The sequence below is a fragment of the Nerophis lumbriciformis genome, linkage group LG07, assembly GCF_033978685.3.
Source record: "Nerophis lumbriciformis linkage group LG07, RoL_Nlum_v2.1, whole genome shotgun sequence".
Classification (NCBI taxonomy): domain Eukaryota; kingdom Metazoa; phylum Chordata; class Actinopteri; order Syngnathiformes; family Syngnathidae; genus Nerophis; species Nerophis lumbriciformis.
Genome location: NC_084554.2, coordinates 13406595 through 13430000, shown reverse-complemented (window position 1 = coordinate 13430000; position 23406 = coordinate 13406595). Strand labels below are relative to the sequence as shown.

The window sequence follows — 23406 nt, the reverse complement described above, 5'->3', positions numbered from 1 at the left end:
GGCTCAGGGTGGAGGACAGAGTAAAACAACTTGCACTGAGCCTAGTCTATAAAATCCGCTACACCTCCCTGATACCGAAGTACATGTCAAATTACTTCCTTAACGTAAATGACCGCCATAACCACAACACCAGGGGGAGCTCCACTAACCACGTTAAACCCAGATTCCCATCTAACAAAGGTCTTAACTCATTCTCTTTCTATGCCACATCAATGAGGAATGCGCTCCCAACAGGTATAAAAGAAAGGGCATCTCTATCCTCCTTTAAAACCGCAATGGACTGGACTCTCACAATGTTATGTCAGACCCACTCGACATCCATTGCATTCGGTCTCCCCTAGAGAGGGGGGGGGGGGTACCCACATATGCGGTCCTCTCCAAGGTTTCTCATAGTCATTCACATCGACGTCCCACTGGGGTGAGTTTTTCCTTGCCCTTATGTGGGCTCTGTACCGAGGATGTCGTTGTGGCTTGTGCAGCCCTTTGAGACACTTGTGATTTAGGGCTATATGAATAAACATTGATTAATTGATTGATAAAAGTACACCTCCAGGCAGCTACAACCCTAAACTAACACCCTCCCCGGATTGTTAATAATCAAATGTAAACAATCAAATGCAGATACTTTTTCTTATGTCTTCTGATCTCTCTCTCTCTCTCTCTCTGCCCCACACCCCGGATTGTAAATAATGTAAATAATTCAATGTGATTATCTTGTGTGATGACTGTATTATGATGATAGTATATATCTGATAGTATATATCTGTATCATGAATCAATTTAAGTGGACCCCGACTTAAACAAGTTGAAAAACTTATTGGGGTGTTACCATTTAGTGGTCAATTGTACGGAATATGTACTTCACTGTGCAACCTACTAATAAAAGTCTCAATCAATCAATCAATCAATCAATCAATGCAAATAGCAATGTGGGTCAATAGATGCTAAGCTAACAAAACATCCTAGCATTGTTTGTGTTATCACCGACTAAGTCAATTATCTACTAATAATATACCTCAATGACTTTTATTGAATTTTTTTACATTCCTGCTCTTCTTGCAAGCTTAGCCGAAAGGTAGCAGGTTGTCAATAAGGTTATTTTATGTTATTGTTTTTAGGGATGTCCGATAATATCGGCCTGCCTGTTAAAATGTAATATCGGAAATTATCGGTATCGTTTTTTTTTTATTATCGGTATCGTTTTTTTTTACATTTTTAAATTTATTTTTTAAATTTTTTTTATTAAATCAACATAAAAAACACAAGATACACTTACAATTAGTGCACCAACCCAAAAAACCTCCCTCCCCCATTTACACTCATTTACACAAAAGGGTTGTTTCTTTCTGTTATTAATATTCTGGTTCCTACATTATATATCAATATATATCAATACAGTCTGCAAGGGATACAGTCCGTAAGCACACATGATTGGTCCACTAATAGTACTAACCTTTAACAGTTAATTTTACTCATTTTCATTAATTACTAGTTTCAATGTAACTCTTTTTATATTGTTTTACTTTCTTTTTTATTCAAGAAAATGTTTTTAATTTATTTATCTAATTTTATTAATTAAAAAAAAAAGTACCTTATCTTCACCACACCTGGTTGTCCAAATTAGACATAATAAAGTAATTAATTCCACGACTGCATATATCGGTTGATATCGGTATTGGTAATTAAAGAGTTGGACAATATCGGAATATCGGATATCGGCAAAAAGCCATTATCGGACATCCCTAATTGTTTTATTTCAAAGCACTGTAACAAAGGACATACATAAACTCGAACTAGAGATGTCCAATAATGGCTTTTTTTGCAGATATTCCGATATTGTCCAACTCTTAATTACCGATTCCGATTTCAACCGATACCGATATATACAGTCGTGGAATTAACACATTATTATGCCTAATTTTGTTGTGATGCCCCGCTGGATGCATTAAACAGTGTAACAAGGTTTTCCAAAATAAATCAACTCAAGTTCTGGAAAAAAAATGCCAACATGGCACTGCCATATTTATTATTGAAGTCACAAAGTGCATTAAACAGCAGCTTGGAATTTGGGACATGCTGGGAGAGCATGAGGAGGTTGAGGTTGGCGGGTGCAGTGGGGGTGTATATTGTAGCATCCCGGAAGAGTTAGTGCTGCAAGTGGTTCTGGGTATTTGTTCTGTTGTGTTAATGTTGTGTTACGGTGCGGATGTTCTCCCGAAATGTGTTTGTCATTCTTGTTTGGTGTGGGTTCACAGTGTGGCGCATATTTGTAACAGTGTTTAAGTTGTTTATACGGCCACCCTCAGTGTGACCTATATGGCTGTTGACCAAGTATGCATGGCATTCACTTGTGTGTGTGAAAAGCCGTAGATATTATGTGATTGGGCCGGCACGCAAAGGCAGTGCTTTTGAGGTTTATTGGCGCTCTGTACTTCTCCCTACGTCCGTGTACACAGCGGCGCTTTAAAAAGTCATGAATTTTACTTTTTGAAACCGATATCGATAATTTTGAAACGATACCGATAATTTCCGATATTACATTTCAAAGCATTTATCGGCCGATAATATCGGCAGTCCGATATTATCGGACATCTCTAACTAGAACCGCCAATGCGCGTGCACGGAAGTGAAATGCTTGAGTGAGTGGAGTGTGTGGATGTTGGAACGGTCGGAATCGGTTGAGAAATGTGGGATATGAATACGTTTGTATATCGGCCATTCATTTTCAATGGGAGGAAATTCCTGGTAATTCCGGGTAATCAGGGAATTTTCGGAACCGGGAAACATGCTGGGTTGAATGTCGAGGGTGAGCGGAGTGTGTGGATGTTGGAACGGTTCAAATCGGATGAGAAATGTGGGATATGCAGTAGATTGTATGTTGCCCGGTGGAAGAAGGGTTAGTGCGTCTGCCTCACAATACGAAGGTCCTGAGTTCAATCCCGGGCTCGGGATCTTTCTGTGTGGAGTTTGCATGTTCTCCCCGTGACTGCGTGGGTTCCCTACGGGTACTCTGGCTTCCTACCACCTCCAAAGACATGCACCTGGGGATAGGTTGATTGGCAACACTAAATTGGCCCTAGTGTGTGAATGTGAGTGTGAATGTTGTCTGTCTATCTGTGTTGGCCCTGTGATGAGGTGGCGACTTGTCCAGGGTGTACCCCGCCTTCCGCCTGAATGCAGCTGAGATAGGCTCCAGCGACCCCGAAAGGGACAAGCGGTAGTAAATGGATGGATGTATGTTGCCCATTTATTGTCAATAGGGAAAAAATTACCAGAAATTCCGGGAAAACAGGGAATTTTGGAAATTTGAGAAATGTTCCCATTTTTGGGGGAATTCCCCAGACATTTGGAAATTTCGGTAAAACCAAGAATTTTTGAAAATATTGATAAGAGCACAAATGCCTTAGATAATATGAATAGGTTGGTGTTGGAATTTTTTGAATCGGTTGAAAAATATTGACAGAGTAACAGTTTGAACTTAAATGGGTATTTCGGAATTCCTGGAACTTTGGGAACACCGGTAATTTGTACAAAAAAAATGGGTAGTTTGGTTGTCTCAACTAAGAGGAATGTTTTGAAGGTGGAATGGTCAAAAACGATGGAAAAATGTTGATGGAGTAACAGTTTTACAACAATTTTGGAATTCCTGGAATTTCGGGAAAAACTAATTTGTACAAAAAATAAAATGGTAGTCTGGTTGGCCCAACTAAGAGTAATGTTTTGAAGGTGGAATGGTCAAAAACCGTTGAAAAATGTGGACTGTGAAAACTTTCCAGGAAGAGGTGAAAATAGGGCTTAGAACCGGGAATTCCTGGAATTTTTTGGAACTTGGAAACTGGTAGTTTTATTGTGCAAGGTGAGTGGAGTGTGTGGATGGTGGAACGGTCAGAATCAGTTGAAAAATGTGGAATATGAAGAGGTTTGTATATATCACCCATTCATTTTCAATGGGGGGAAATCCCTGGCAATTCCGGGTAATCACAGAAATTTCGGAAACAGCCTGGCTTCAATGTCAAGGGTGAGCGTAATGTGTGGATGTTGGAACAGTTCAAATCGGGTAAGAAATCTGGGATATGCAGTAGATTGTATATTGCCCATTTATTGTCAATAGGGTGAACATTACAAGGAATTCCGGGAAAATCGGGAATTTTGTTAAAGGGAAAACATGTTTGCGTTCGATATATTGGAAGAACAGTGAGAATGGATGGTTGAAAAGTCAAATTCAAATTAGTATAAAAAATGCAGAAAATGTTGAAATATTTCCATTCATTTGAATGGGAATTCCCCGGACATTTGGGAATTTCATCAAAAAACGGGAATTTTTGAAAATATTGATATGAGCACAATTGCCCTAGATCAGGGGTCGGCAACCCAAAATGTTGAAAGAGCCATATTGGATCAAAAATACAAAAACAAATCTGTCTGGAGCCGCAACAAATTAAAAGCCATATTACATACAGATAGTGTGTCATGAGATATACGTTAAATTGAGATGACTTAAATGAAACTAAATGACCTCAAATATACCTACAGATGAGGCATAATGACGCAATATGTACAAATAGCATGTTAGCATCGATTAGCTTGCAGTCATGCAGTGACCAAATATGTCTGATTAGCACTCCACAGAAGTCAATAAAATCAACAAAACTCACCTTTGTGCATTCATGCACAACGTTAAAAGTTTGGTGGACAAAATGAGACAGAAAAAGGATAAAACACGTCCTAGAAAGTTGGAGAAAGTTATACATGTAAACAAACTATGGTGAGTTCAAGGACCGCCAAAATTAGTAGGACAAAACGGCGCTCGCCAAATACTCGAATCAGTGAAGCATGTTTAATATAAACAGTGTGCTTTATAACAATTAGGGAGGTTTGTGTCATGTTTGTCCTCCTACAGAAACCATATTAAAACAAAAAATAATTTTTTTTCCCCTCACCTTTTTCCATTTTTCATACATTTTTGAAAAAGCTCAAGAGAGCCACTAGGGCAGCGCTATGCGGCTCTAGAGCCGCGGGTTGCCGACCCTTGCCCTAGATGATATGAATAGGTTGGTGTTGGAATGTTTTTAATTGGTTGAAAAATATTGATGGAGTAACAGTTTGAACTTAAATGGGTATTTCTGAATTCCTGGAATTTCGGGAAAACAGATAATTTGTACAAACAAAAAATGGTAGTTTGGTTTTCCCAACTAAGAGGAATGTTTTAAAGGTGGAATGGTCAAAAACGGTTGAAAAATGTGGACTGTGAAAACTTTCTAGGAAGAGGTGATAATAGGGCTTTGGAAAACCGGGAATTCCTGGGATTTTTTTAAACTTGGAAAATGGTAGTTTGATTGTGTAAAGTGAGTGGAATGTGTGGATGGTGGACCGGTTTGAATCGGTTGACATCTGTGGAATTTGTGCAAGTTCGAAAAATGGCCCATTCATTTTTAGTGGGAAAAATGACCCTGGGCAAATCTAAGATATTTGCAAACATTTTTTGGGGGGAGCTCATGATTCCCAACGTTTTTTAAACGGTTTTAATCGGATGAAAACTGTGGGCTATGGAGTGCGCCAAAATTTTGCAGCAGAATGATAATAAATAGATTATTTTTTGGTGTAGGTGTTGGTGTAAGGAAGTGAATATAACAAAATAACTTCTCCGTTAACATATGCGCTACCTTGATGCTACTGGTAAGAATTGGCAATTTTTTAGGGCGATTTCAACACCTCCAATCAAATACTGTCGCCCTTCGCCACACAATTCTATTTTTAAGCATAATCTTCATATTTCTGGCCAAAGTCAAGCATTTCAAGCATAAAAGTGGCTAAATGAACTATAAACACCAGAGTAGTACCAACCCAGCAGGCACAAGACATTAAAACAACGTTGTTGTTGTTGAATTAGGTCCTGACGTTGAGCAACTAAAAGAATGGTTTTGACGGTGGAATGGTTGAAAAATAATATGGGAGGAGTCGTCGCCACAAAAAAGGGTGGAAATAGGACTTCGGAAAACCAGGAATTCTGGAAAATCCTGGAATTTTTTTGGAACTTGGAAAAAAGTGTAGCTTGAATTTCCATAATGGTGGAATGTGTTGAAGATGGAATGGTTTGAATTGGTTGAAAAATGTGGAAATGGTGGAAGTTTGAAAAAAATGGCCAATTCATTTTAAATGGGAAAATGCAAAAAAAAAAAAAAAGGATTTAAGGGAAATCCGGGAATTATTTTTAGAATTGTTGAAGTAGAGCACACAATACCTGAACAGGCCGAATATTTAGAAGTTGGAACAGTTTGAATCAGATGAAAAATGTGGGAATTGTGGAACTTTGAAGAATGTCCCATTGATTTCAATAGGAATTTCAGAAAAAAAAATGGGAATTTCGGGATTTTTTTTGAAAATAGTAAAAACTTGAATGGTCTGAATGAGTTGAAATGGTTGTTGTTGAATTTTTTGAAATCGGTCGAGAAATGTTGAAGCAGTAACATGTTGAATTGAAAAATTGTATTACGGAATTCCTGGAATTTCGGGAAAACCGGGAATTTTTCCAGTTAAAAAACAACTTTGTTTTTTGTCCTAATTAAGAGGAATGTTTTGACAGTGGAACGGTTAAAATGCGTTGAAAAATGTGGAAATTAGTAGTCGCCAGAAAAAAAGAATGGAAATAGTGCTTTGGAAAACCAGGAATTCTGGAAAATCCTGGAATGTTTTTGAACTTGGAAAAAGGGAAGTTTAAATTACCAGAATGGTGGAATATGTTGAAGGTGGAATGGTTTGAATCGGTTGAAAATTGTGGAAATGGTTGAAGGTTGAAAAATGGCCAATTCAATTTGAGTGGGGAAAAATGTCCCGGAAAACCTGGAATTCTGGGGATTTTTGGATTCCGGAGTAGGCTGAACAGTTGGAAGTTGAAACGGTTTGAAACGGGTGAAAAATGTGGAAGAAAGAGCGCGCCAAAATCTGGATAAGAAGAAGAAGTTTCATAAATAGATGAATTTTGTTGTAAAAAAAACATGTGTGAATGCTTTGGAGCAGGGGTGCTCACACTTTTTCTGCAGGCGAGCTACTTTTCAATTGATCAAGTCGTGGGGATCTACCTCATTCATATATATCATTTATATTTACTTATTTATTAAATATATGTTTTTGTTAACAAGTTAAAGGTGTTTAATGATAATACAAGCATGTTTAACACATATAGTTAATATTGTTAATAAATTAAAGAGGTTTAATGAAAATACAAGTATGTTTAATACATATAGTTAATATTATTAACAAGTTAAAGATGTTTAATGATAATGCAAACATGTTTAACACATATAGTTAATATTGTTAATAAATTAAAGGTGTTAATGATAATACAAGAATGTTTAACACATATAGTTAATATTGTTAATAAATTAAAGGTGTTAATGATAATACAAGAATGTTTAACACATAGTTAATATTGTTAACAAGTTAAAGGTGTTTAAAGATAATACAAACATGTTTAACACTTATAGTTAATTAATATTGGTAATATGTTAAATGTGTTTAAAGATAATACAAGCATGTTTAACACATATAGTTAATATTGACACATATAGTTAATATTGTTAACAAGTTAAAGGTGTTTATTGATAATACAAGCAGGTTTAACACATATAGTTAATATTGTTAACAAGTTAAAGATGTTTAAAGATAATACAAGCATGTTTAACACTTATAGTTAATATTGGTAATATGTTAAAGTTGTTTAAAGATAATACAAGCATGTTTAACACATATAGTTAATATTGTTAACAACGTAAAGGTGGTTAAAGATAATACAAGCATGTTTAACACATATAGTTAATATTGTTAATAAGTTAAGTGTTTAAAGATAATACAAGCATGTTTAACACATATAGTTAATATTGTTAATAAGTTAAAAGTGTTTAAAGATAATACAAGCATGTTTAACACATATAGTTAATATTGTTAACAAGTTAAAGGTGTTTAATGATAATACAAGCATGTTTAACGCATATAGTTAATATTGTTAACAAGTTAAAGATGTTTAATGATAATGCAAGCATGTTTAACACATATAGTTAATATTGTTAATAAATTAAAGGTGTTTAATGATAATACAAGAATGTTTAACACATATAGTTAATATTGTTAACAAGTTAAAGGTGTTTAACGATAATACAAGCATGTTTAACACTTATAGTTAATATTGGTAATATGTTAAAGGTGTTTAAAGATAATACAAGCATGTTTAACACATATAGTTAATATTGTTAACAACTTAAAGGTGGTTAAAGATAATACAAGCATGTTTAACACATATAGTTAATATTGTTAACAAGTTAAAGGTGTTTAAAGATAATACAAGCATGTTTAACACATATAGTTAATATTGTTAACAAGTTAAAGGTGTTTATTGATAATACAAGCATGTTTAACACATATAGTTAATAAGTTAAAGGTGTTTAAAGATAATACAAGCATGTTTAACACATATAGTTAATATTGTTAATAAGTTAAAGGTGTTTAAAGATAATGCAAGCATGTTTAACGCATACAGTTAATATTGTTAATAAGTTAAAGATGTTTAATGATAATGCAAGCATGTTTAACACATATAGTTAATATTGTTAATAAATTAAAGGTGTTTAATGATAATACAAGAATGTTTAACACATATAGTTAATATTGTTAACATGTTAAAGGTGTTTAAAGATAATACAAGCATGTTTAACACTTATAGTTAATATTGGTAATATGTTAAAGGTGTTTAAAGATAATACAAGCATGTTTAACACATATAGTTAATATTGTTAATAAGTTAAAGGTGTTTAAAGATAATACAAGCATGTTTAACACATATAGTTAATATTGTTAATAAGTTAAAAGTGTTTAAAGATAATACAAGCATGTTTAACACTTATAGTTAATATTGGTAATATGTTAAAGGTGTTTAAAGATAATACAAGTATGTTTAACACATATAGTTAATATTGTTAACAACTTAAAGGTGGTTAAAGATAATACAAGCATGTTTAACACATATAGTTAATATTGTTAACAAGTTAAAGGTGTTTAAAGATAATACAAGCATGTTTAACACATATAGTTAATATTGTTAACAAGTTAAAGGTGTTTAAAGATAATACAAGCATGTTTAACACATATAGTTAATATTGTTAATAAGTTAAAGGTGTTTAAAGATAATACAAGCATGTTTAACACATACAGTTAATATTGTTAACAACTTAAAGGTGGTACACATATAGTTAATATTGTTAACAAGTTAAAGGTGTTTAATGATAATACAAGCATGTTTAACACATAGTTAATATTGTTAATAAGTTAAAAGTGTTTAAAGATAATACAAGCATGTTTAACACATATAGTTAATATTGTTAACAAGTTAAAGGTGTTTAATGATAATACAAGCATGTTTAACGCATATAGTTAATATTGTTAACAAGTTAAAGATGTTTAATGATAATGCAAGCATGTTTAACACATATAGTTAATATTGTTAATAAATTAAAGGTGTTTAATGATAATACAAGAATGTTTAACACATATAGTTAATATTGTTAACAAGTTAAAGGTGTTTAACGATAATACAAGCATGTTTAACACTTATAGTTAATATTGGTAATATGTTAAAGGTGTTTAAAGATAATACAAGCATGTTTAACACATATAGTTAATATTGTTAACAACTTAAAGGTGGTTAAAGATAATACAAGCATGTTTAACACATATAGTTAATATTGTTAACAAGTTAAAGGTGTTTAAAGATAATACAAGCATGTTTAACACATATAGTTAATATTGTTAACAAGTTAAAGGTGTTTATTGATAATACAAGCATGTTTAACACATATAGTTAATAAGTTAAAGGTGTTTAAAGATAATACAAGCATGTTTAACACATATAGTTAATATTGTTAATAAGTTAAAGGTGTTTAAAGATAATGCAAGCATGTTTAACGCATACAGTTAATATTGTTAATAAGTTAAAGATGTTTAATGATAATGCAAGCATGTTTAACACATATAGTTAATATTGTTAATAAATTAAAGGTGTTTAATGATAATACAAGAATGTTTAACACATATAGTTAATATTGTTAACATGTTAAAGGTGTTTAAAGATAATACAAGCATGTTTAACACTTATAGTTAATATTGGTAATATGTTAAAGGTGTTTAAAGATAATACAAGCATGTTTAACACATATAGTTAATATTGTTAATAAGTTAAAGGTGTTTAAAGATAATACAAGCATGTTTAACACATATAGTTAATATTGTTAATAAGTTAAAAGTGTTTAAAGATAATACAAGCATGTTTAACACTTATAGTTAATATTGGTAATATGTTAAAGGTGTTTAAAGATAATACAAGTATGTTTAACACATATAGTTAATATTGTTAACAACTTAAAGGTGGTTAAAGATAATACAAGCATGTTTAACACATATAGTTAATATTGTTAACAAGTTAAAGGTGTTTAAAGATAATACAAGCATGTTTAACACATATAGTTAATATTGTTAACAAGTTAAAGGTGTTTAAAGATAATACAAGCATGTTTAACACATATAGTTAATATTGTTAATAAGTTAAAGGTGTTTAAAGATAATACAAGCATGTTTAACACATACAGTTAATATTGTTAACAACTTAAAGGTGGTACACATATAGTTAATATTGTTAACAAGTTAAAGGTGTTTAATGATAATACAAGCATGTTTAACACATAGTTAATATTGTTAATAAGTTAAAAGTGTTTAAAGATAATACAAGCATGTTTAACACATATAGATTCCTTTCTTTCATGAAGACAAGAATATAAGTTGGTGTATTACCTGATTGTGATGACTTGCAGTGATTGGAATCAGACAGTGGTGCTGATAACGTCCGCATTTTCAAATGGACGAGAAAAAAAGTCCTCCTTTCTGTCCAATACCACATGAAAGTGGTTGGTTTTTGCCATCTTATTCGTCCAGCTTCCATACTCCTTTGTATACACTTTACAAGAAATACATTGTCGGCAAACTCCGTAGCTTGCTAGCTTGTGCACGCCAGCTTTCTGAGACTCTTATTTTGTTAGCGCAGGCAGGATGAAGCAGCGCTTTTATTGTGCAACTGTGCAGTCGGTCTTTGGAGTTTTGACGACAGGTACGGCGCCAGAGTCTGTTGAAATAAAGTGTTTCTCGCCTTCCTGTCGGTAATTTTAATGAGCTGGCAGCAGCCAGCGTCATCTCAGAAGACCCTCGGGTGCCGTGAATGTCAATCAAGTGACGAAAGTGACGTCATAGTGAAGATTTATGATCGCTTATTTTTAGGACTATTTTTTTAATGCCTGGCTGGTGATCGACTGACACACCCTCCACGATCGACCGGTAGCTCGCGATCGACGTAATGAGCCCCCCTGCTTTGGAGCATTCAGGAATAAAAACAAGCGATTACTGTACACCTGTGTTTTTCAACCACTGTGCCGCGGCACACTAGTATGCCGTGAGATACAGTCTAGTGTGCCATGGGAGATGATCTAATTTCACCTATTTGGGTTAAAAATATTTTTTGCAAACCAGTAATTATAGTCTGCAATTTGAGTGTTGGTGCTGTCTAGAGCTCGGCAGAGTAACCGTGTAATACTCTTCCATATCAGTAGGTGGCAGCCGGTAGCCAAAGTCGGAAACAGCGGGAGGCAGTGTGCAGGTAAAAAGGTATCTAATGCTGAAACCAAAAATAAACAAAAGGTGAGTGCCCCTAAAAAAGGCATTGAAGCTTAGGGAAGGCTATGCAGAACGAAACTAAAACTGAACTGGCTACAAAGTAAAGAAAAACAGAATGCTGGACGACAGCAAAGACTTACTGTGGAGCAAAGACGGCGTCCACAATGTACATCCGAACATGACATGACAATCAACAATGTCCCCACAAAGAAGGATAAACACAACTGAAATATTCTTGATTGCTAAAACAAAGTTTATGCGGGAAATATCGCTCAAAAGAAGACATGAAACTGCTACAGGAAAATACCAAAAATAGAGAAAAAGCCACCAAAATAGGAGTGCAAGACAAGTAAAACACTACACACAGGAAAACCCCAAAAAAGTCAAAATGAGTCAGGGGGTGATGTGACAGGTGGTGACAGTACTTTGAGTCAAGAGTTATATTGATGGTTATGATTTAAAGTCATATCCAACGACTTTTTACTGTCAACTGAGTTTCGTTTTTTAATGATTTCTGCTGGTGGTGTGCCTCCGCATTTTTTCAATGCAAAAAATGTGCCTTGGCTTAAAAAAGGTTGAAAAACACTGCTGTACACAACTAAGATGCAAATGAATGGCAATTGATTACTTCCTGACTACGGCAACACGGTTAGGACAAACGTCGAGACAAGTGAACAGCGTGAGGAATACTCGCCTGCAGTGAACGATGATGGGGCAAGATCGACCCCGGTAACACTTGTTGACCTTCCTGCAATAAAAGAAGACAAACAGATGAGAAAATAGTTCCTCAAATAGACGTGCCGCCGGTCCATCGGCGGCTTTAACACGCGGCGTCGTGTGTCTGCCCGCCGACGCGTTCACCCCCGCCAATTACGAGGCGCGGTGAAGGCCGGCGAGCCTTTTTTTTTTTTTTGCACCTCGCTGTTGCCATGGAAACAGCGAGAGCGCCCGTGCCTTTCCAAAAAAAAGCGGGTGAGAGGGGGGGGTCTTGCTGGTTTCACCGATCGGAAAATTTTAAATAAATGCAGCATCTTCTTTTTTTCAGAAAATACAATGAAGGAAAGGAATGAACATCTGTGCAGCACAAAGATGGCAGAAGTTCCCATGCAGGCCAAAAAAAGGGAAGGTGAGGGAGAGTGGGGTGTGGGAGTGGGTTCGGGTTCGGGTGGGGGTGTCAGGCGTGGCTGAGGAGACAGTTTCCAATGATCACTTTTGTGACTATGCAACTGGGCTCATATTACTAGCTGCAACATCACAAAAATGACACTGGCAACCGCTAAGTCAAGTCAACAAGTTGACCTGCAAGGAGCGCACAGACGGCCGAGTGCGGGGGAGGTTGTCCGGAGGTTAAAAACCCGGGACTTCCACCCACAAATCAGACGTGTTCTCATTTGGCTCGGGCTGTCCCTCCATGGCTTCCCCCGAGGAGCGCTACATGGAGAAGCAGGCGAGGTTATTCACTGGCTAACAACCCGCTCTCTCCCTTTTCTACTCTCCTTTAATTGGCTCTTTCAATTAGGTGTTTTAAAAAAAAAAATTTATTCCCCTCCTTTTCTTCCCAAGCCAAGCTAGGCAGTGCAGTCTTTTCATTTGCTGCATCACATGTGCTGCAGGGGCCAGGAAAGGAGTGGGGTGGGGGGGATGAAAGGATAGTACAGAAAGCTCGTTAGATACAGAAAGCTCGTTAGATCCACCTTCTATAATACACAGGGAAAGAGGTGGGAAGGGGGCGGGGCAAGAGGACAAGATTCCGTGTCAAAGCGTGCCGCTCTACTCTACCTGCGGAAGTCCAGCAGCGAGCGGGCCGTGGCGGGAACGCCGCGCTCGGTCCAGGAGAGGAAGTGGAACTGCGTGACGGTGCGTGTCTCGTTGGTCTGCAGGTTTTTCAGGTAGAAGCTCCGAACCAGGAAGTCCTCGCACCAGATGTGCTCGGACACCAGGTTCACCTGAAATGGACGTCGAAACGTTTGTTTACGTTCCACGTGCGGTACAGTGGAACCTTGCTTTTTAAAATGTCATCATGTCCCTTTTTCTTCTCGGCATCTTACAAACCCCGTTTCCATATGAGTTGGGAAATTGTGTTAGATGTAAATATAAACGGAATACAATGATTTGCAAATCCTTTTCAACCCATATTCAGTTGAATATGCTACAAAGACAACATATTTGATGTTCAAACTGATAAACATTTTTTTTTTTTGCAAATAATCATTAACTTTAGAATTTGATGCCAGCAACACGTGACAAGGAAGTTGGGAAAGGTGGCAATAAATACTGATAAAGTTGAGGAATGCTCATCAAACACTTATTTGGAACATCCCACAGGTGTGCAGACTAATTGGGAACAGGTGGGTGCCATGATTGGGTATAAAAACAGCTTCCCAAAAAATGCTCAGTCTTTCACAAGAAAGGATGTGGCGAGGTACACCCCTTTGTCCACAACTGCGTGAGCAAATAGTCAAACAGTTTAAGAACAACGTTTCTCAAAGTGCAATTGCAAGAAATTTAGGGATTTCAACATCTACGGTCCATTATATCATCAAAAGGTTCAGAGAATCTGGAGAAATCACTCCACGTAAGCGACATGGCCGGAAACCAACATTGAATGATCCCTCAGACGGCACTGTATCAAAAACCGACATCAATCTCTAAAGGATATGACCACATTGGCTTAGGAACACTTCAGAAAACCACTATCACTAAATACAGTTGGTCGCTACATCTGTAAGTGCAAGTTAAAGCTCTACTATGCAAAGCGAAAGCCATTTATCAACAACATCCAGGAACGCCGCCGGCTTCTCTGGGCCCGAGATCATCTAAGATGGACTCATGCAAAGTGGAAAAGTGTTCTGTGTTTTTGGAAATATTCGACATTGTGTCACCCCCCAAAGGGGAAGCAAACCATCCAGACTGTTATCGACGCAAAGTTCAAAAGCCAGCATCTGTGATGTTATGGGGGTGCATTACTGCCCAAGGCATGGGTAACTTACACATCTGTGAAGGCACCATTAATGCTGAAAGGTACATACAGGTTTTGGAACAACACATGCTGACATCTAAGCGCCGTCTTTTTCATGGACGCCCCTGCTTATTTCAGCAAGACAATGCCAAGCCACATTCAGCACGTGTTACAACAGCGTGGCTTCGTAAAAAAAGAGTGCGGGTACTTTCCTGGTACGCCTGCAGTCCAGACCTGTCTCCCATCGAAAATGTGTGGCGCATTATGAAGCGTAAAATACGACAGCGGAGACCTCGGACTGTTGAACGACTGAAGCTCTACATAAAACAAGAATGGGAAAGAATTCCACTTTTAAAGCTTCAACAATTAGTTTCCTCAGTTCCCAATCGTTTATGGAGTGTTGTTAAAAGAAAAGGTGATGTAACACAGTAGTGAACATGCCCTTTCCCAACTACTTTGGCACGTGTTGCAGCCATGAAATTCTAAGTTAATTATTATTTGCAAAAAAAAAAAAAAAGTTTATGAGTTTGAACATCAAATATCTTGTCTTTGGAGTGCATTCAATTGAATATGGGTTGAAAAGGATTTGCAAATCATTGTATTCAGTTTATATTTACATCTAACACAATTTCCAAACTCATATGGAGTTTGTAATTGACACGATGGCTAAGCAGTTTGAGCGTAGCATTAAAACAAGTGAGAGTGAGTGTAGAGTTTGAGTTTTCTGTTCTAGGGTGTTCAAATAGACAGATAGGAAAGAGCTTTCATAGAGTCCCGAAATAAGTGGTTCATAAAGGTAATAAAGTCAGCGAAAAAAGGAAAGGTCTCTTAAAAAATTTACTTTTATCATCTTGTGTCTGCAGTGATCACTTTGTAAAATGTTTGTTTCAACATTTGATTTGTTTGAGAAACTTTCTGTTTTTTGCAATCGAGTTTATTCTCTGCTACATTAGTAGTGTTTGAGAACAGAACTAAACATACGAAAAGGACAATCGATCACATTAGTTTGTGTTCTTTTGTGGTTGCTATGCCTAAATATAACTACGAAGACCTGCATACGTGGCGCATTAATTTCAAAAACGCATCAAGATGTTTGAGGTTTCTTTTCTTCATCACTGATTATTACTCACTGCAGACTTCATGAGAGCCAATAAACATAATAAAACATCACTTACTGTACAAGGTCTGCTGTCATTAATATGCAGACTGCTAAGATGTTCATATATTCCCATTTAGGTGAAGAATGACTCATAATCCTCGCGATGAAACAGGGTGGGAGGTACACACATCTTTTCGTGTTTAAATGGCTGTCAAAGTGTACTAACTTTTATAGAGTCCCGAAAGAAGTGGTTCATAAAGGTAATAAAGTCAGCGAAAAAACGAAAGTGCGGAGAAGGAAATGGCTCTTAAAAATATCACTTTAATCTTCTTGTAAAATACAATCGGACCATGCTCGTGTCTGCGGTGATCACTTTGTAAAATGTTTGTTTCAACATTTGATTTATTTAAGACATTTTCTGGGGTGCAATGCTGTTTATTAGTAGTGTTTGAGAGCAGAACTAAACGTAAGAAAAGGACAATAGATCACATTAGTTTGTGCTCTTGCTTTGCCTAAATATAACTACGAAGACCTGCTTGTGCAAATAAACTAACGTCATGTTAGGTGCTAATAATAAATATTGTGATTGTTGGTCTAATCCGCTGTATTTTCGTTGTCAATTTTCAAAACAGAAACTAAAAGCTTAGTTGAAAGCTAAGTGCTTTATTCGACACGGATGACCACATTATAGTGTCTTTGGTGATATTTGTTAGCACCAAGAAAATATCCTTAATAGTATCAATAAACTAGATCCTAGGTGATCACAGGCCTTGACTTTGACTGAATTATCTATGGCCGGGATGATATTTGATTAGTATTAGAACCGGCCCGCAAGCCACAGCCGCCTGCTGCTGTTTTGCACGCACCAATACTCCATCAGTGTTGGCGCTACGAATTTTCAAAATGGGGTCCCAGGAACCCAATAAAGTCATAAAAACGGGGTCCCACAGTACATTTTTGGGGTTCCACCTTTTTGTAACCGTTTTGAAAACAAATGATAAATATATGCATTATCTTGTTATATCTCACATTCTATATTGTGTTTTGGAGAAAGGTTGTCTTAAACAATAATTCATTAAAAAATAAATAAATAAATAAAACACATTTTTATGCATATGTAAATGTATTCAGTCATAAACATTCATTCACTTTCTTCTTTCCTTCATGGATCTAAACTTTACCGCTGCCGGTATTTTTTTCTATATTTTATTGTAATATTTTCAGAATGTGTTTGTTCTATTTTTGGGCAAAGTAAGACAAATAAAACAATCTGAAGTTGTCTTTATTTTTTAGCTTTAGTGCCATGATTTTAATAGTCCGGCCTGCGTGTGCACAGATTTTCCTCCATGCGGCCCCTGAGCTAAAATGACTTTGACACCCCTGCACTAGATTAATACAGTTCTCGTAGGATCAACAGCATATATGTATGTATATATCGCTAGTAAACATTGCTAAACAACAGGGATATCAGACTAATATTAGTAGCAGGAAATCAACTGCAAACAAACCTATCCTTTTTCTCAATAGCGTCACGATCGCAGCAGCACGGCACTCGTTACGTCAATCAAATACGTTACTTAGCGATGCACGAATAAGTCCAACTTTGTCTTTCACCGATTTATGTTTAATTTATGGACCCCCTCAGACGTAAAAACACGATGTGCCTCCAATCTTTTCGAGCAGTAATGTCTTGAAGATAAATGGTTTAAATCATGAACAATAATAAAATTATTTTAAGAGTGTATATCCACTCCATGAAATTTTTGATATTTTTTTCATGATTGCTTATATATTTGCCTCTAAACCTTTCACAATATGCCCAAATCTGCACTGATTCAGGTTAATAAACAGTATCCTAATGGGGTTCTAGACCATCACCTGAAACTCAGAAGCACCCGAAAAGTGCCTCTAGGTCACGTGATTGCAACCCAGCTGTAAGTTCGTACACCGTCCGGGTTAAGGCGCCGCTAAATAAAGCCCGTGACAAAGCCCTTGTGTCATCCCAAGGAGTGCCCATACAAATATTGACACATGTTGGTGAGTTGGGACATTTCAGATAGATTTATGATGTGTGTGTTGTTTATTTGTTCATCAATTGCGCACAGAACGATGAACAACTCCGTGACACCTTTCTTTCAAGCACTGTTCAAGTGAAGAGGCGTTCAAGTGCCCTTGGACAGAAGTAGAGATGTCCGATAATATCGGACGATACATGCTTTAAAATGTAATATCGGATATTATCGGTATCGGTTTCAAAAAGTAAAATGTATGACTTTTTAAAACGCAGCTGTACGGAGTGGTACACGGACGTAGGGAGAAGTACAGAGCAGTTGCGTCTTCCAGTTATACTTGCCAACCCTCCCAATTTTCCCAAGAGACTCCTGAATTTCAGTGCCCCTCCCGAAAATCTCCCGGGACAACCATTCTCCCGAATTTCCCCCGATTTCCACCCAGACAACAATATTGGAGACGTGCCTTAAAGGCACTGCCTTTGCGTGCCGGCACAATCACATAACATCTACGGCTTTTCACACACACGCAAATGAATGCATACTTGGTCAACAGCCATACAGGTCACACTGAGGGTGGCTGTATAAACAACTTTAACACTGTTACAAATATGCGCCACACAAACCCACACCAAACAAGAATGACAAACACATTTCGGGAGAACATCCGCACCGTAACACAACAGAACAAATACCCAGCATTTACTTTGGAGAGAGGACTTACATCGCATCTGCTTCCAGCTGCTTCTCGGTCAAAACACACCATCAGCAGCTTCTCCATATTTTCATGGATAAATGTTCGTCGTTTAGATATTGTTTTTCGCGTCCTTGGCTGGCTTTATCGACTCATTCTGCTCCAGTATCGTGCAGACTAGCAGTGCAATGCTCCAACTGCTTTACCAAGCAAATATGTATTTTTTTGGTTTCAAACAAATAGCTGCGCAGAAAGGAATATGAAACGTGCAACTCTGGTCGATGGGCCAAATAGTGAACAGGAAAATAACATTTCCCTTATTTGCTGCTCAAAATAATTTAAAAAATTTGATGATTATTTATGTATGTATTATTTGTTTACCTATTGTTCTGTTACAAACAGAGAAACAAATGGGTTAAAACTGCTATGATATAAAAAGGAACAGAATTATATAAGCTCAGCTTCTTCTTACTCCTTTTCAGACGCGCTGTAACAAAACAATTGGATATATGTGATGCATTACTGAAACCGAAACCGATCATAATTATACCAAACGTCCGATTTTTTTCTTTTTCTGAGTTTCATTTAGATCAATGATGGAGACGAAACCGATCAACGCAGCAGCTGTATCGGTCACATGTTTTTTTGTTAACGTCGAAGCATGTATCGTTCCTTGTGTTTTATTATGCATCGATGCTTCAGTTTCGTTTGACCAATCACTACTTTTAATCATCTTTTGTATGTGTGTGTCAGTTGCTGTTTTGTTATTGAGCACGGCAGCATACTTGCCAACCCTCCCGGATTTTCCGGGAGTCTCCCGAAATTCAGCGCCTCTCCCGAAAACCTCCCGGGACAAATTTTCTCCCGGAATTCATGCGGACCTGAGTGACGTGTTGACAGCCTGTTTTCACGTCCGCTTTCCCACAATATAAACAGCGTGCCTGCCCAATCACGTTATAACTGTAGAATGATCGAGGGCGAGTTCTTGGTTTCTTATGTGGGTTTATTGTTAGGCAGTTTCATTAACGTCCTCCCAGCGCGGTAACAACACACAACAACAGCAGTCACGTTTTCGTCTACCGTAAAGCAGTTTGTCTGCCGTAAACACCAATGTTGTGACACTCTTAAACAGGACAATACTGCCATCTACTGTACATGCATATGTGACAATAACATCTAGGGCTTTTTAGAGAGAGTGCACTGCACAACTGCGCACACAACAAGGAGACGAAGCAGAATGCATTATCAGAGAGGGTGTTCAGCATGGTTAGAAAAATAGTGACAGAGAATAGAACAAGGATGGACAATTCAACCCTTAACTCAACAATGAGTAGATGAGTGTTATGTGTGTGTATATGTGTAAATAAATGAACACTGAAATTCAAGTATTTCTCTTATTTATATATATATATATATATATATATATATATATATATATATATATATATATATATATATATATATATATATATATAATAAAATAAATATATATATAGCTAGAATTCACTGAAAGTCAAGTATTTCTTATATATATATATATATATATATATATATATATATATATATATATATATATATATATATATATATATATATATATGTATATATATATATATATATATATATATATATATATATATATATATATATATATGAAATACTTGACTTGGTGAATTCTAGCTGTAAATATACTCCTCCCCTCTTAACCACGCCCTCAACCACGCCCCTCCCCCCCTCGACCTCCCGAAATCGGAGGTCTCAAGGTTGGCAAGTATGCACGGCAGTGAAATAAACTTTGAGAAAGAAGATGAGAAACACTACTGAATTCAAATAAGAACTGGTAGCAAAGTATCACAATCTTCACCTTGGATGACAGATTTCTAAGGGACAAAAAAACAAGGCACAACTGCCTTATTTATTCCGGCGTACCTCGTAGAAGTGGTAGACATCGGATCCCTCATCCGGCCAATAATGGTGGCACTGCTTGACGCCATTCTCCGAGACGGGGGTGAGCATGACGATGACCACGCAGCCGCTCTCCCACACCATCTGCACAGGGAGGGAGGAGAGGCTCATAAGACACGGGAGCATCACGGACTGAGGATGAAACGGATTTGTCCATCTGGGTCCAGGAGGCTCAAATAAACGTCACCGCTCTGTGTTGTCTGAGCGGGGAAAATCTACTGTTTGTTCGGGAGAAGACGTACGTGGCTCCTATTAGAAGAAATGGAACGGAACAGTGGGCCTTTTTTTTTTTTTTTTTAATGGTAGTATTTATTTATTTTATGACGAAACAAGCCGCTAATATGCAGGACCGGGCCTAGGCTTTGTGTGGCCCTAAACATAATCTTGTTTGTGGCCCAATTTCAGTCAAGAGGGCCCCAACCCATCCTAAAAAACTAATTATTTACTTAATTTGGTTGAAACTAGCCTAATAAGGTTTTTGCATGTTTCCAATATTTTATATGGAAACAACTTAAATAGGGCTTTTGACCTTTAAAGATGGGATTAACACACACATGATTATATTATTATTATAAAAAAAAAAAATCTGTCGACAAAACTAATTTTAATCTAGCCGGAATATGTCAGATTTCCCTTTTCTTCCTAGAGTAAATATCCATTTTCTACCACCTGTTGCCCTCTGGGTTCGAGGTGGGAGCTGGAGCCTATTCGCGCAATTCTGCCTATAAAGCCCTTAAAAAAACATCCAAACACCTCCATTGAGGTTTTATATACACGATGTAAGTATATATGTAATGTAGTAACAGGCACATTTATAACAACATTTACGTATTTTTTTCTTCGTCATCACTGATTATTACTTACTGCAGACTTTTTGAGAACCATCAAACATAATAAAACATCACTTACTGTACAAGGTCTGCTGTCATTAGGATACAGACTGCTAGGATGTTCATATATTCCCATTTAGATGAAGAATGACTCATAATCCTTGCGTCTTTTCGTGTTGTCCTGTCCTCGCCAGTTTTGGGTCTTAAATTGCTGTCAAAGTGTACCAACTTGTCGGAATACCTACTCAGACTTCTTCTGTTCAGGTGAGAGGCATGATTTATGGTCTAGAATAAACTTCCAGGGAGCAAGGAAGCACTAGACCAATCGATGATGTAAACATTAGCACACACGCTAGTGATCACGGCACCACTATAAATAATTTGTCTGCGTTAGCACTTATAATAACAATATCACTAATACTTGGTTAATATTCAAGTCACCAAATGTAAATGGAGTATTTTTGAATGGCTATTTATGGGCGAAATAGTGGAGCTCCCATTGGCTCCGCTGTAAGCAGACCTTTATTTACGTTTATTTATTATTGAGAATGCATTTAAAAAAATCTTCATGTCTTTCATAACGATTGTGAACGATAGGCAAAATTCATGCCGCTAGAAAAATAGCTCTTCAGTGTTCGCTCTTACAATAACAATGTTGCTACAGTTTGGTTATTATACAGGTTACAGAACGTAAATTAGGTATTTACATAGTTAAGTAATTTAGAGATATAATAGATTACTCCCATTTAGCTGCATTGCTACCCACCTAGAAAGAGGCGATTTTTACATGTTAGAACAGTGGTTCTTAACTTTGTTGGAGGTACCAAACCCCACCAGTTTCATATGCACATTCACCGAACCCCTCTTTAGTGAAAAATAAAAACTTTTTTTTTTTCAAATTCAAGACGAAGTTATATGTTTTTGGTAACACTTTAGTATGGGGAACATATTCTAAGTAACAAAGACTTAATTTAAAGTTTTTGGACACTAGGGGAACATATTCTAAGTAACAAAGACTTCATTTAGAGTTATTTGGTTAGGGTTACCCAAGACTACTCAGGACCTTCGTATTGTGAGGCAGATGCACTAACCCCTCTGCCACCGTGCCCCGTGACTGCGTAGGTTTCCTCCGGGTACTCCGGCTTCCTCCCACCTCCAAAGACATGCACTTGGGGATAGGTTGATTGGCAACACTAAATTGGCCCTAGTGTGTAAATGTGAGTGTGAATGTTGTCTGTCTATCTGTGTTGGCCCTGTGATGAGGTGGCGACTTGTCCAGGGTGTACCCCGCCTTCCGCCCGATTGAAGCTGAGAAGACCTCCCGCGACCCCAAAAGGGAATAAGCGGTAGAAAATGGATGGATGGATGGCATACTTGCCAACCCTCCCGAATTTTCCGGGAGACTCCCGAAATTCAGCACCTCTCCCGAAAACCTCCCGAGACAAATATTCTCCCAAAAATCTCCCGATTTTCAGCCGGAGCTGGAGGCCACGCCCCCTCCAGCTCCATGCGGACCTGAGTGAGGACAGCCTTTTTTCACGACGGGAGGACAACAGGGTGACAAGAACTAAATCATCCAGACTAGAGATAAATTGTATTATTATGTTTATCTTACCTAAAAATAAATATATTTATTAATTAAAAAAAAAAAAAAAACTAAATACATTTTTGCTATATTTTGCTAAAAACATAAAAATTAATTGTATTTTTTTTTCTGACTCCTTCTTACGTCCAGCCATAGAATTATACCGGTACATTAAAATAAACATATTTGAAATAATACATTTTAAATTATCATAATAATTCATTTAAAATGACCATATTTAATTATTTAAAAAATGGCTTGTTTATCAACAACTTTAACATTTTATTCATTACATTTTGAAGCTCTCAGAAGCCAAGTTATGTTATATTCATGTTATCTTTATGCAAGTTTGAAGTATCAATTATCTAAACACAGTTTTGTTTGCATATTTTCAGGATGTAGATATATATATATATATATATATATATATATATATATATATATATATATATATATATATATATATGTATGTATGAAATACTTGACTTGGTGAATTCTAGCTGTCAATATACTCCTCCCCTCTTAACCACGCCCCCAACAACGCCCCGCCCCACCC

The 23406-nt window shown here is 36.7% G+C and overlaps 1 protein-coding gene across 3 annotated transcripts in view; it reads right to left on the bottom strand.

Annotated features, from left to right (window-relative positions):
• The window catches only part of ptprn2 (protein tyrosine phosphatase receptor type N2), a 439783-nt gene that overhangs the window by 11138 nt on the left and 405239 nt on the right, over positions 1-23406 (bottom strand). For all 3 annotated transcript variants that reach the window (XM_061965795.2, XM_061965796.1, XM_072913464.1), the window contains exons 17-19: positions 20400-20519; positions 13489-13655; positions 12404-12457 (exon numbers count right to left, since the gene is read on the bottom strand). In XM_061965795.2, the coding sequence (XP_061821779.1) occupies positions 12404-12457; positions 13489-13655; positions 20400-20519 (341 nt within the window). The remainder of the gene's footprint in view (positions 1-12403; positions 12458-13488; positions 13656-20399; positions 20520-23406) is intronic.